We start from the raw sequence: 15,402 nt of genomic DNA, 5'->3' as shown, positions 1-15,402 counted from the left end.
GTAAATGCATGTCAGAGAATCTATAAAATAATCAGTTAACTTTTATTATTAATTTATGTGTTAAATTCTTAAATCTAAGCATGTGTTTTTATTTAAAATGATTCTATGTTGGAAACATTTAATGTAAATCAGCTCCAGCCAGAAGATAGTTTAATCTACATATACTTATTTTATTCTGTTTAAAATTTTAAAGAATGGGGTTGGCTAACTAGCACAGTGTGGCCACGTTTCCTAGAGTCAGCCAGCATCTGATTGGCTGACCAGGCCCTCATGACGACTCCTTTCCTGGGAGGCTGCTGAGAATTAACCAGCTGTGTGCTGACTTAATGGGAAACAGTCAGAATCAAGCTGCCTCAACCTGTAGACATTTGGTTAGGATTCATTTTTTCTTGCATTGTACAGTTCAACCACATGATATTTTTATCAAGTTTTAAATGTGACGTTTCTGCAAAGTTTTGATTTATTTTTTTCTTTAAGCCTACAGCATGTTCAGCCAGAGCCAGCGAGCCCATTAGACAATACAGGCAAATGCTAAGGGCCTCCAGGGGCCGCCACAAATTCTGGAAATAAATTACTCGTACTCGTCGTCTTCCACGTCATCCGGGACTGAGTCACGGGGGCAGCAGACTCAGCAGAGACGCCCAGACGTCCCTCTCCCCAGACACCTCCTCCAGCTCCTCTAGGGGGAGCCCAAGGCGTTCCCAGGCCAGCCGAGAGACATAGTCCCTCCAGCGTGTCCTGGGCCGTCCCCTGGGCCTCCTCCCGGTGGGACGTGCCTGGAACACCTCCCGAGGAAGGCGTCCAGGAGGCATCCGGTATAGATGCCCGAGCCACCTCAACTGGCTCCTCTCGATGTGGAGGAGCAGCAGCTCTACTCCGAGCCCCTCCCAGATGGCCGAGCTCCTCACCCTATCTCTAAGGGAGTGCCCGGCCACCCTACGGAGGAAGCTCATTTCAGCCGCTTGTATCCGGGATCTCGTTCTTTCGGTCATGACCCAAAGTTCATGGCCATAGGTGAGGGTAGGAACGTAGACCGACCAGTAAATTGAGAGCTTTGCTTTTCGGCTCAGCTCTCTCTTCACCACAACGGACCGGCACAGCGCCCCCATTACTGTGGCAGCCGCACCGATCCGTCTGTCGATCTCCCGCTCCATTGTTCCCTCACTCGTGAACAAGACCCCGAGATACTTAAACTCCTCCACTTGAGGCAGGAACTCCCCTCCAACCTGAAGAGGACAAGCCACCCTTTTCCGGTCGAGTACCATGGCCTCTGACTTGGAGGAGCTGATCTTCATCCCAGCAGCTTCACACTCGGCTGCGAACAGCCCCAGCGCATGCTGTAGGTCTTGGCTAGAGGGGGCCAGCAGGACCACGTCATCTGCAAAAAGAAGAGACGAAATCCACTGGTCCCCAAACCAGACCCCCTCCGGCCCTTAGCTGCGTCTAGAAATCCTGTCCATAAAAGCTATGAACAGGACCGGTGACAAAGGGCAGCCCTGCTGGAGTCCAACATGCACCGGGAACAGGTCCGACTTAGTGCCGGCAATGTGAACCAAACTCCTGCTCCACTTGTTGAGAGACCGGATGGCCCCTAATAAAGGGCCCCCGATTCCATACTCCTGGAGCTCCCCCCACAGGGCATCACGAGGGACACAGTCGAATGCTTTCTCCAGGTCCACAAAACACATGTGAACCGGTTGGGCAAACTCCCATGAACCCTCGAGTACCCTGTAGAGGGTATAGAGCTGGTCCAGTGTTCCACGGCCGTGACGAAAACCACACTGTTCCTCCTGAAGCCGAGGTTCGACTATCGGTCGGACTCTCCTCTCCAATACCCTGGCGTAGGCCTTACCAGGGAGGCTGAGGAGTGTGATCCCCCTGTAGTTGGAACACACCCTCCAGTCCCCCTTCTTATAAAGGGGGACCACCACCCCAGTCTGCCAGTCCAGAGGCACTGTCCCCGACCGCCACACAATGTTGAAGAGACGTGTCAACCATGACAGCCCTACAACATCCACAGACTTGAGGTACTCAGGGCGGATCTCATCCACCCCCGAAGCCCTGCCACCGCGGAGCTTTTTAACCACCTCGGTGACTTCAGCCTGGGTGATGAAAGAGTCCAAACCCGAGTCCCCAGCCTCTGTTTCCACCAGGGAATGCGTGATGGCAGGATTGAGGAGATCCTCGAAGGACTTCTTCCACCGCCCAATAATGTCCTCAGTCCCACTCTGACACCTTCATGAGAAAACAAATCACCTTAAATATAATTATATTAATACAAGTCATCACTATTAACTCTTAAAATGGAAAACCTAACAGATTCAAATGTAAATATTACTTCAGAAAGCCTAGGAAAGTCCAGGTTTAGCAGGAGAGGAGGTTGAGTAGGAATAGTTTATCACTCTAGTGGATGCAGTAATAAAAGGCACCACTAGAGGTCGATAACATGGCCTTTTTGTACAAAGTTTTCTATACACTTGTGTTTTTTATTTGTTAAGCATATAAATTTGGTGACGTGTTATATTATGAATTAAAGACAGTGGTAAAAACAGTGTTATTTGGTTTCTTTTGTAAGCGTATGTAAATCACTGATGGATGGGGCGCCATATTGGGAAGGGCCAGCTCTGTGTTCAGTGTTACTCTTTTTCTTTGTTTCTAATTATGTTCCACAGTGGCTCAAGGTGGAAAATCATCCAGCAATCTGGGCCACTCAAACGAGTGCATACCTACCACAAACCAACCTGCAGGATGCTTCAAAAGGTTGTTGTACCCAGATTTACTCTCGAGTTGTAACATCTAGAATGAGAAACGGGTTCCTTTAACTCCATCCATGTCAGTAACATCAGAAAAACTGAGTAAATAATTAATAATTATTAAACAACTTGGATAAAATATTCTCTAAAATGTAGGACTGGAGGAATCCAATCATCCATATTGTATTTGCATTGAAGAAACAGGTTCAAACTGTATGAAAAGACATGACCATCAAGCATTAGGCATGTTCAGTTTCATGCTTGTTTCCTGCTAAATTATCAAACTGTATTTAACTTTTTATAACAGACATGCGCATATACAAGTAGAGATTTCTCATATTATTTTATGAGTTTAAAAAAAGTTAAACAGCATCCCTGTGACTTATTTTGTCTTAAATGAGAAAAGTGTAATTTCCCACTTTTCCCAGAGGTTTTAAACGCGTCTAAAGCAGGCTTAGCTTGTTAGCTTCGGTGTAGCAAAGATGCAGCTAGCTCTGAGCAAGACGTTTGGCCAAAAACCAGTTAAATTCCAGCTGGAAGAAGATGGAGACTTTTACATGGTGGGATCAGAGGTATGTCCGTCTGGAGTCACTGGAACTAAACGTTTATTTCCCAGTAAAACCAGTCTGAGGTCTCCTTCCCGCTGCTAGCTAGCGTTAGCATGCTAACGCAGCTGTAAACAAAGACATTTGTTCTGGATTCAGTGTGAGCCTGCCCAAAAATAATTATATTAGAAATAAAACGAAGTGCCGAACTTCATTAGGTCCAACCGAACAGCTTCAGAGGACGTATAGAAACCAAACGAATTTCCGTTTTTACCGCTGCAGCTCTTTATATGGACGGACATTTAACGGAGTTTAATTCTTAGTTTTGAGCAGCTGTTTGGAAGCTGGATTTAACTCTAAATAGTTTATAAGAGACTCGGCACACATTATGGTCAACATCGCTAATTTTACAGTATTTTAATAAATGGGAAGGTTTCATGTGTGAAATGGAACCAATCATCAGATTTCTGTCTTCTGGATGAAATAAGCTGTAAAAACACGTTTTGCGGACCCTGTACAACAGCAGACTAACTCACTTATTTCCATTTAAATCCATTTAAACATTTCTTTTCAATTTGGCTTTTAATTCCAGTAGAGCAGAAATATCAGGCTGTTTTGAATTATTATTTTATGTGACTATTTTTAGCTGATCTTTTCTTTCTCTCTGTTTAAATCTAGGTGTTTCTATATATATATATATATTTTTTTTTTTTTTTGCTTTCTTTTAATTTATGGACCTGTGCTCTATAAATAAAGGCTGATTGATTTTTTTAGCTGAACATTAAACCAGATACAAAACAGTTTCTGTTGACCGGTTGGGAAAATGATTTGGAATAAAGAAAATCCCAGTGAATGTGGAAAACGAGTCCAGATGTGATCAGTGAGCCGTTTCCCAGTTTAATGCTTCATTTATTCATTCTGGATGTTTTCCTTTAAACTAAAATATTGGAGTCTAACTAAGTTCTAGTTTCTCTAAACATGGAGGGTTTATTTGTTTCCAGTCATGGTTCCACGGATCTTCTCTAGTTTCAGTCGTGTATTTGGTGCTTGGTGTGCTCCGATTTATTCAGATCTTGAACATTTTTTGTGTTTTTCTTTCTGTCCAGGTTGGAAACTACCTGCGGATGTTCAGAGGTTCCCTCTATAAAAGATATCCCTCATTATGGAGGAGGTTGGCCTCAGTGGAGGAGAGGAAGAAGATCATGGCTTCATCACACGGTGATGCTTTCCTTCACCAGAAGTTTTAAGAGTTTAAACCTTTGTGGTTTCTAGAAGTCAGCTCAGAGATAAATTGAGAAACAAATGAACTTCATGGATCAGAACACAACAGTCCAGGCAGCGATGTCCTACGACAGTGTCTGCTTACATAGGTCAAAAGAGCATCCTGGAACCAGCAAACAACCTTTCTAGGTGGATCAGAGGTGTAGCGGTTGTCCTTTTCTGAAACACACTAAGGTGTGCTGAACACATGAAGGTTCCAGCCTAAAACAGGCGTCTTTTCAGATTATTGTTCTTAAACTTATCAAAGTGTTAGATGATAATGGAAGTGTGTGGATGTGAACATGGAGGATGAAGGTAATGAACCATCTGTGGGGAGGTGATACCAAAATACTGTGAGAGTTTAACGTGGTTAATTCTGGTCATAATCAGGATAAAATGTACATGTTTGGGTTTCTGACTGAAACAATCATTGGAGTGTTGTTGTTTACTAGCTGAGCCGCGCTCTCATTTGATTGTAAATGATAAGTCATATTGTTTCCATAAAGGAATCAGTTAATTGATCCGCAGCAGTTTGGAGATTTAACTTAGATTGACGCTGCAGTTAGTTTTTACTTATTTCCTGTCGCTCTTGTGCTTCTGAGACGTATAAGAAGAGAAGAGATTTGCTGCATGAAGAAGAATCATCTGAGCTGCAGGTTTTCAGCAATAATAACAATCAGAAACTTCAGTTTCAGCCTGAACTCTGCTTTCCTCGAGGAAATGAGACCGAAACATTTCAGTAGCTGTAAATGATCCAGAGCTAGTTTTAAAGCTGCTAAACAACCTGTGGTTTTTCCTGCCAACAGCCACCAGTGTGACGCTGCTAAAAGCTTCAGAGTGTGAGGAGATCTTTGATGGGAATGATGAGAAGTACAAGGCGGTGTCCATCAGCACGGAGCCTCCAGCTTACCTCAGGTAACTGGGTCGGGTTTCCCACTGGGTCGCTGTTGGATGTAGCTGTGATGGTGTTTGTTGCCGGTGACCACAGGCTGTTTTATAATGATCCAGATGCTCCATACAGAGTCACTCAGTGTGTTTAATGAGAATTATTAAAATAACAATTTTTACAGGTAAAAACCAAAAGGTTCTTCACAGAAACACCTCAAGCTCACAGTAAACAGAGAAATGGGCTAAAAAAGCTGCAAAATAAAGTTGTAGCTTAATTCTTAGTTCTAATGATCATGTTTGAGTTGGCGGTTAATTATTTATTTGGCTCAGAGAAGTTGTTGACATCAGGAAAGTTTTCACTCATCGGGACATAAAGAGAATAATTTGGTGTTCACATAAAGCCCAGAATCTTCCTGTGTGGTCCAATATTAAAGGTTTGATGCTGTTCAGCAGTTTTCCTGCATCATCGAGCTGCAATGAACTAGATTTACTGTATTTTTCCTAAAAACGGATTCATTTCCTAACAGGAAGCAGATCGATCCTCATCATGTTTGTTTTATTGAAGGGAGCAGAAGGCAAAGCGCAGCAGCCAGTGGGTTCCCACCTTACCCAACAGCTCCCATCATCTGGACGCCGTTCCTTCGTCCACCTCCATCAACAGAAACAGAATCGGCCGGGATAAGAAGAGGACGTTCCCTCTGTGGTGGGAATCCTTTCTCCTTCCTGTTATAACGATGTTCTTATCTTATCAGGTATTTTATTTTAAAAATCTTTAAAGATTAATAAGAAACACCACAAACTTTATTTTAATCAGCAAATAAAACTCCAGAAATAAAGAAAAATTGAACAGAATTGTATGTTTGTCCTTTAAAAAGGGCGAAATTCTGCAGAACTTCTCTTCTGGATCACATTGTACTGGTAGCTTTAATGGGAGGGATAACTTTTTAAATCCAACGAATAAAACCAGATTTAAGTGAAACGGCAGGAAGACTGTCTCTACAGCAGAACATCTCAGAACCTCGTGTTCACAGTTCAACTGGAAATTACAAACGTTCAGTCATCTGGTTGCAGAAGTCCACACCTTTTTAAAAGAACCTTTGGTTGGATCCAGTTGAAGCATTCGGTCTTGTTTGGTCCATCAGGCCACATGTTGACTTCGTTCCTCCCAGAATGTGGGAACATCAGTTGTCCACAGCATCTCCAAAATCTGATTTTCTGTCAGATTTGGTTCTGGACTCTGATTCTAAGAATCTAATTTTCCTCTGAAGTCCTTCTTGGTGGACCTCAATGGATGCTCAGATTACTAGACCCGAAGGATTTGGACCAGAACTGACTGGAACCACTCTTGATTTCATCCACCTTCACATGTTCCGTCTGATAAAGAATAACCCCACAGGATGATGCTGCCACCACCATGTTTCAGTGTAGGCATTGTGTGGCGTAGAAGTTCTAGTTAGGTCCTTCAGACCTTCTGGTTTTGGGAGATTCCTGCTCCTGACTGGTACTTTTACAGCAGTCAGATTAGTTTCATCCTTTGCAGGATTGTTATAGTTCACTAAAACGAACACAAAAACTGATGTAAATAAAAACTGTAATTAAAAGGAGAAACTATAACTAACTGGAACTGTGTGGTGCGTTTATTAAACGGACTAAAACAAACTGAAATTATAGATATAATACAATTCTTTTCATGTTTATCAATTTATTTATACGCCTTGTGAACTGATGTGAAATGGATTCCTCCACATGAGCAGTTTACATCAGCTGTAATATTGTGATACTGCACATTATATAGAGTAGTATTATATTGTGATACTGCACATTATATAGAGTAGTATTATATTGTGATACTGCACATTATATAGTGTAGTATTATATTGTGATACTGCACATTATATAGTGTAGTATTATATTGTGATACTGCACATTATATAGTGTAGTATTATATTGTGATACTGCACATTATATAGAGTAGTATTATATTGTGATACTGCACATTATATAGTGTAGTATTATATTGTGATACTGCACATTATATAGAGTAGTATTATATTGTGATACTGCACATTATATAGTGTAGTATTATATTGTGATACTGCACATTATATAGAGTAGTATTATATTGTGATACTGCACATTATATAGAGTAGTATTATATTGTAATACTGCACATCATATAGTGTAGTATTATATTGTGATCCTGCACATTATATAGAGTAGTATTATATTGTGATACTGCACATTATATAGAGTAGTATTATACTGTGATACTGCACATTATATAGAGTAGTATTATATTGTGATACTGCACATTATATAGTGTAGTATTATACTGTGATACTGCACATTATATAGAGTAGTATTATACTGTGATACTGCACATTATATAGAGTAGTATTATACTGTGATACTGCACATTATATAGAGTAGTATTATACTGTGATACTGCACATTATATAGTGTAGTATTATATTGTGATACTGCACATTATATAGAGTAGTATTATATTGTGATACTGCACATTATATAGTGTAGTATTATATTGTGATACTGCACATTATATAGAGTAGTATTATACTGTGATACTGCACATTATATAGAGTAGTATTATACTGTGATACTGCACATTATATAGTGTAGTATTATATTGTGATACTGCACATTATATAGAGTAGTATTATATTGTGATACTGCACATTATATAGTGTAGTATTATACTGTGATACTGCACATTATATAGTGTAGTATTATATTGTGATACTGCACATTATATAGTGTAGTATTATATTGTGATACTGCACATTATATAGAGTAGTATTATATTGTGATACTGCACATTATATAGTGTAGTATTATATTGTGATACTGCACATTATATAGAGTAGTATTATATTGTGATACTGCACATTATATAGTGTAGTATTATATTGTGATACTGCACATTATATAGAGTAGTATTATATTGTGATACTGCACATTATATAGAGTAGTATTATATTGTGATACTGCACATTATATAGAGTAGTATTATATTGTGATACTGCACATTATATAGAGTAGTATTATATTGTGATACTGCACATCATATAGAGTAGTATTATATTGTGATACTGCACATTATATAGTGTAGTATTATATTGTGATACTGCACATTATATAGAGTAGTATTATATTGTGATACTGCACATTATATAGTGTAGTATTATATTGTGATACTGCACATTATATAGTGTAGTATTATATTGTGATACTGCACATTATATAGAGTAGTATTATATTGTGATACTGCACATTATATAGTGTAGTATTATATTGTGATACTGCACATTATATAGAGTAGTATTATATTGTGATACTGCACATTATATAGTGTAGTATTATATTGTGATACTGCACATTATATAGAGTAGTATTATATTGTGATACTGCACATTATATAGAGTAGTATTATATTGTAATACTGCACATCATATAGTGTAGTATTATATTGTGATCCTGCACATTATATAGAGTAGTATTATATTGTGATACTGCACATTATATAGAGTAGTATTATACTGTGATACTGCACATTATATAGAGTAGTATTATATTGTGATACTGCACATTATATAGTGTAGTATTATACTGTGATACTGCACATTATATAGAGTAGTATTATACTGTGATACTGCACATTATATAGAGTAGTATTATACTGTGATACTGCACATTATATAGAGTAGTATTATACTGTGATACTGCACATTATATAGTGTAGTATTATATTGTGATACTGCACATTATATAGAGTAGTATTATATTGTGATACTGCACATTATATAGTGTAGTATTATATTGTGATACTGCACATTATATAGAGTAGTATTATACTGTGATACTGCACATTATATAGAGTAGTATTATACTGTGATACTGCACATTATATAGTGTAGTATTATATTGTGATACTGCACATTATATAGAGTAGTATTATATTGTGATACTGCACATTATATAGTGTAGTATTATACTGTGATACTGCACATTATATAGTGTAGTATTATATTGTGATACTGCACATTATATAGTGTAGTATTATATTGTGATACTGCACATTATATAGAGTAGTATTATATTGTGATACTGCACATTATATAGTGTAGTATTATATTGTGATACTGCACATTATATAGAGTAGTATTATATTGTGATACTGCACATTATATAGTGTAGTATTATATTGTGATACTGCACATTATATAGAGTAGTATTATATTGTGATACTGCACATTATATAGAGTAGTATTATATTGTGATACTGCACATTATATAGAGTAGTATTATATTGTGATACTGCACATTATATAGTGTAGTATTATATTGTGATACTGCACATTATATAGAGTAGTATTATATTGTGATACTGCACATTATATAGTGTAGTATTATATTGTGATACTGCACATTATATAGAGTAGTATTATATTGTGATACTGCACATTATATAGTGTAGTATTATATTATGATACTGCACATTATATAGTGTAGTATTATATTGTGATACTGCACATTATATAGAGTAGTATTATATTGTGATACTGCACATTATATAGTGTAGTATTATACTGTGATACTGCACATTATATAGAGTAGTATTATACTGTGATACTGCACATTATATAGAGTAGTATTATACTGTGATACTGCACATTATATAGAGTAGTATTATATTGTGATACTGCACATTATATAGTGTAGTATTATACTGTGATACTGCACATTATATAGAGTAGTATTATACTGTGATACTGCACATTATATAGAGTAGTATTATACTGTGATACTGCACATTATATAGAGTAGTATTATACTGTGATACTGCACATTATATAGAGTAGTATTATATTGTGATACTGCACATTATATAGAGTAGTATTATATTGTGATACTGCACATTATATAGAGTAGTATTATATTGTGATACTGCACATTATATAGAGTAGTATTATATTGTGATACTGCACATTATATAGAGTAGTATTATATTGTGATACTGCACATTATATAGAGTAGTATTATACTGTGATACTGCACATTATATAGAGTAGTATTATATTGTGATACTGCACATCATATAGAGTAGTATTATATTGTGATACTGCACATTATATAGAGTAGTATTATATTGTGATACTGCACATTATATAGAGTAGTATTATATTGTGATACTGCACATTATATAGAGTAGTATTATACTGTGATACTGCACATTATATAGTGTAGTATTATATTGTGATACTGCACATTATATAGAGTAGTATTATATTGTGATACTGCACATTATATAGAGTAGTATTATATTGTGATACTGCACATTATATAGAGTAGTATTATATTGTGATACTGCACATTATATAGAGTAGTATTATACTGTGATACTGCACATTATATAGTGTAGTATTATATTGTGATACTGCACATTATATAGAGTAGTATTATACTGTGATACTGCACATTATATAGTGTAGTATTATATTGTGATACTGCACATTATATAGTGTAGTATTATATTGTGATACTGCACATCATATAGTGTAGTATTATATTGTGATACTGCACATTATATAGAGTAGTATTATACTGTGATACTGCACATTATATAGTGTAGTATTATATTGTGATACTGCACATTATATAGAGTAGTATTATATTGTGATACTGCACATTATATAGTGTAGTATTATATTGTGATACTGCACATTATATAGAGTAGTATTATATTGTGATACTGCACATTATATAGAGTAGTATTATATTGTGATACTGCACATTATATAGAGTAGTATTATATTGTGATACTGCACATTATATAGAGTAGTATTATACTGTGATACTGCACATTATATAGAGTAGTATTATATTGTGATACTGCACATTATATAGAGTAGTATTATATTGTGATACTGCACATTATATAGAGTAGTATTATATTGTGATACTGCACATTATATAGAGTAGTATTATATTGTGATACTGCACATTATATAGTGTAGTATTATATTGTGATACTGCACATTATATAGAGTAGTATTATATTGTGATACTGCACATTATATAGAGTAGTATTATATTGTGATACTGCACATTATATAGAGTAGTATTATATTGTGATACTGCACATTATATATATAACTAAATTAATAACTACTCATAAAAATGAGTTAAAACTGAAATATTATAATATTGATGCTTTCTGCAAACTGTCTTCAGAGGAACGACTGAAAGGAGCAAGTCTGTGTAGAACATCTGAACCATAAATTCACTGATGCAGATGTGATCTCAGAAGGTTCTGGTTCTGTGTGACACCAGTTTACTTCAGCTTTCTGATGCCGTATATTTCCGGGTCAGAGGTTAGTTTGTGTCTCAGCTGGACCAGAAGAATTTTAATGTTCCCTGAAAATAATCAAACTGGGTTCGTGTGTCTCAGCTTTGATGATCACGACCCTGCAGTGATCCATGAAAACGCCGCTCAGGTGGAATCCCTGGTTCCGATCCGTCTGGACATGGAGATCGATGGACAGAAACTGAGAGACGCCTTCACCTGGAACATGAATGGTAAATAAAACGTTTCCAGCACCCGAATCCGCTTCTGCTTGTTTGATCTCCTCTGATGTTCCCTGCTTGTTCCTCAGAGAAGCTGATGACTCCTGAGATGTTTGCAGAGATTCTGTGTGACGACCTGGACCTTAACCCTCTGACGTTCGTCCCGGCCGTGGCTTCAGCCATCCGGCAGCAGATCGAGTCTTATCCCACCGACAGCATCCTGGAGGAACAGGCGGACCAGAGAGTCATCATCAAGGTGGGTCCTGCAGCATCGGATCTGCACGCAGCATCAGAACCCTGTAGATCATACTGTCTGTTTCTCTAATGTCCAGCTGAATATCCATGTGGGGAACATCTCTCTGGTGGACCAGTTTGAGTGGGACATGTCAGAGAAGGAGAACTCCCCGGAGTCATTCGCCCTGAAGCTGTGCTCCGAGCTCGGTCTGGGAGGAGAGTTCGTCACTACGATCGCTTACAGCATCCGAGGTCAGCTGAGCTGGCACCAGAGGACCTACGCCTTCAGGTAACTCCTCCTAACGCTGCTTCTACAGGCTGACTGGATTCTGTCTGCTAAGTTGGACTGTTCTGTGTTCTTTGCTCAGTGAGAACCCCCTCCCCACTGTGGAGATTGCCATCAGAAACACGGGAGATGCTGACCAGTGGTGCCCCCTGCTGGAGACCCTCACAGATGCAGAGATGGAAAAGAAGATTCGAGACCAAGACAGAAACACCAGGTCAGACCTTCAGATCTGAATATACTTGTTTATTCCTCTGAAACTGCTCCAGCTGATTAGTTTTGATCCAGGACTTCTTCTAATCTTTTAGAAGAAGTCCTGGATCAGATGTTCTGCAGGTTTTCTGAGAGTCTTCCAGTAGGAGACCAAATTCACAAGATTGTTTTAACTCTATGCTGTCAAGCAAAAGTATTCACACCCTTTACGATTTCCACATTTTGTCCGGATCCAAACTCAAGCTTCGCTGTGTTCTGGTGGTTTGTGTGACCGACCAGCACAAAGCTGAGCCCAAGTATATTTATATTTAGCTCTCCTGAGTCAGAACTTTGTAGAAGCACCTGTTGTGGTATGTTTCCAGCTGATTGGAGAGATTTCTACGTTCTTCTTTGTTAAACATCTCAAGCTCAGGCAGACTGGATGGAGAACATCTGTGAACATCAGTATCTGTAAATTTTACCACACGGGTTCTCAGCGAACCTCCACCTCAGCCTCAGGTCTTCTGCAGCTCTAACAGGTTTTCTTCCAGGATTGTTCTGGATTTAACTCCATCAATCTTCCCATCACCTCGTAACAGCTTCCATGTTCCTGGTGAAGAAAAGCATTCCCATTTACTATTTTATGGAAAATTATTTATGCAGGTCTGTGCCACTGTGCCGGTCCGTTGTGGTGAAGAGAGAGCTGAGCCGAAAAGCGAAGTTCTCAATTTACCGGTCGGTCTACGTTCCTACCTTCACCTATGGCCATGAACTTTGGGTCATGACCGAAAGAACGAGATCCTGGATACAAGCGGCTGAAATGAGCTTCCTCCGTAGGGTGGCCGGGCACTCCCTTAGAGATAGGGTGAGGAGCTCGGAGTAGAGCTGCTGCTCCTCCACATCGAGAGGAGCCAGTTGAGGTGGCTCGGGCATCTATACCGGATGCCTCCTGGACGCCTTCCTCGGGAGGTGTTCCAGGCACGTCCCACCGGGAGGAGGCCCAGGGGACGGCCCAGGACACGCTGGAGGGACTATGTCTCTCGGCTGGCCTGGGAACGCCTTGGGCTCCCCCTGGAGGAGCTGGAGGAGGTGTCTGGAGAGAGGGACGTCTGGGCGTCTCTGCTGAGTCTGCTGCCCCCGCGACCCGGTTTCGGATAAAATGGGAGACGACGACGACGAGGGTTTATGCAGGTTGTCTCACTGAGAAAACTGTTTGAAAACAACAAGAAGAAAGTTACAAACGGTAAAAATGCAGATAATGAAAACATTCAGAGGAGCCTAAATGGATGGTTACAACATTTCATCAGAATACTGGAAGGTGGTTCTACAAAGTTCTGACCCAGGGTAGCTGAGGACAAACGCATGTCATGTTTTATGGATTTTTATTTGTAATAAATGTTGAAAACCACAAATGTTTTTCTTCCACGTAACAGTTCCCTACTGCTTTTTGTTGGACTGTCACATAAAATCCAGTAATGTTTGTGGCTGAAAAGGTGAAAAGTTTCAGATAATCTGAATTTATCTGCCAGAGAAGAAAGGCTCCTGATTCACCCGGTGATGTGTCCACAGAACAGACAACCTTCTGTGATCTTTAGGCTCATTTTTTGCAGCAGCTTGTCTCGTGAATACAAACTGTGCCCATCCATAAAAATGTCAGATTTTTCATCGTTTTCAGCCGTTTTTGAGGGTCCATAAAGTCAACTAACCTGTTTGTTTGCAGGCGAATGAGACGACTGGCCAACACTGCCCCCTCCTGGTAGGAAGGAACTGCTTCAGGTGAAGCAGGCTGTGTTTTCTACCATGGATCAACTCTACAGCGTCAACAGAGAGCCTGGATGAGCCTCACTGGCTGAAGACTGCAGACACATCCAGATGTTCCTCTGCAGCTTGTCAGTCATGTAGCAGCTCATTTAGTGTTTGTTCAGAACCATTTCTCTTCCATACACACCATCCTCAGTGCAGCTCTCTGCAGGCACCACTTTTCAGTTTAGAAGAAGACTTTATGGCCACTGACATCAGCTCTTCTCCGGATCCTTCAGGTCCTCTGCCGAATCTGGTCCAGCTGTAAGAACTGTTTAACCTCTGAGTCTGGATCAGAACATCAGCAGGTAACTTCAGGTTCATCATTAAGCTGCTTCGCTGCCAGGATGCTGGACACTTCACCTACTCGCTGTTGGAGCCTGCAGCACATTCAGATGATCTAAATCCTGTATTTTGTGACCCTGGACTAGATGTTTATGTGCAAGCAAGCTGAACTGGTGTTGAAAAAGTTCCCAGCTGCTCTCACCTCTCAGCATCTCATGTCAGATCAGCAAAAACCCTGAATGTTCATGCTTAACGTGTTGCAGGAGCTGTTCATGAGCCTGGTTCTTGTGGCTGCATTTAATTTGGTTCTGAACCCTTACGGTGTCAGGGTGCATTCAGACTTGTGTTTGGTTTCTGGAGCAGGAGGTTCTGTTTTCATGGTGCTGCAGCTGCTGATTGGTCTGAGAGGAACAGCAGATGCTTTCATAATGAGAAGATAATGTTCATGTGCCACATTTCCTGGAGAATCACTTTCATTTTGTCACTTCTTTTGTAGTTTGTTTGACCTTTATAGTGACTGTTTTTATATAAAAACAATAAAAATCTCTTACAAAGATGAAACAAACATTTCCTGATG

The 15,402-nt window shown here is 39.2% G+C and overlaps 1 protein-coding gene across 1 annotated transcript; it reads left to right on the top strand.

The window, feature by feature from the left end:
* The first annotated feature begins 3,170 nt into the window (after positions 1-3,170).
* Positions 3,171-15,390, top strand: LOC124872142 (SWI/SNF-related matrix-associated actin-dependent regulator of chromatin subfamily B member 1-like). Its single transcript, XM_047371859.1, has 9 exons — positions 3,171-3,325; positions 4,405-4,516; positions 5,365-5,473; positions 6,012-6,149; positions 11,916-12,043; positions 12,121-12,287; positions 12,364-12,554; positions 12,634-12,765; positions 14,461-15,390. Exons 1-9 carry the CDS (start codon positions 3,236-3,238, stop codon positions 14,498-14,500), a joined length of 1,107 nt encoding a protein of 368 aa, XP_047227815.1. The 5' UTR covers positions 3,171-3,235; the 3' UTR covers positions 14,501-15,390.
* Positions 15,391-15,402: the final 12 nt, after the last annotated feature.

The sequence above is a fragment of the Girardinichthys multiradiatus genome, chromosome 8 (genome assembly GCF_021462225.1).
Source record: "Girardinichthys multiradiatus isolate DD_20200921_A chromosome 8, DD_fGirMul_XY1, whole genome shotgun sequence".
NCBI classification, from domain to species: domain Eukaryota; kingdom Metazoa; phylum Chordata; class Actinopteri; order Cyprinodontiformes; family Goodeidae; genus Girardinichthys; species Girardinichthys multiradiatus.
Note: the sequence above shows the minus strand (reverse complement) of the source record. Positions and strands in the feature narration are given on the sequence as shown.

Excerpts from the sequence above, each read along its gene's own strand:
- LOC124872142 (XM_047371859.1), top strand. The coding sequence starts at position 3,236 with ATGCAGCTAGCTCTGAGCAAGACGTTTGGCCAAAAACCAGTTAAATTC. Across the intron at positions 3,326-4,404 it reads TTTACATGGTGGGATCAGAG|GTTGGAAACTACCTGCGGAT; the intron begins GTATGTCCGTCT and ends CTTTCTGTCCAG. Across the intron at positions 12,044-12,120 it reads CTTCACCTGGAACATGAATG|AGAAGCTGATGACTCCTGAG; the intron begins GTAAATAAAACG and ends CTTGTTCCTCAG.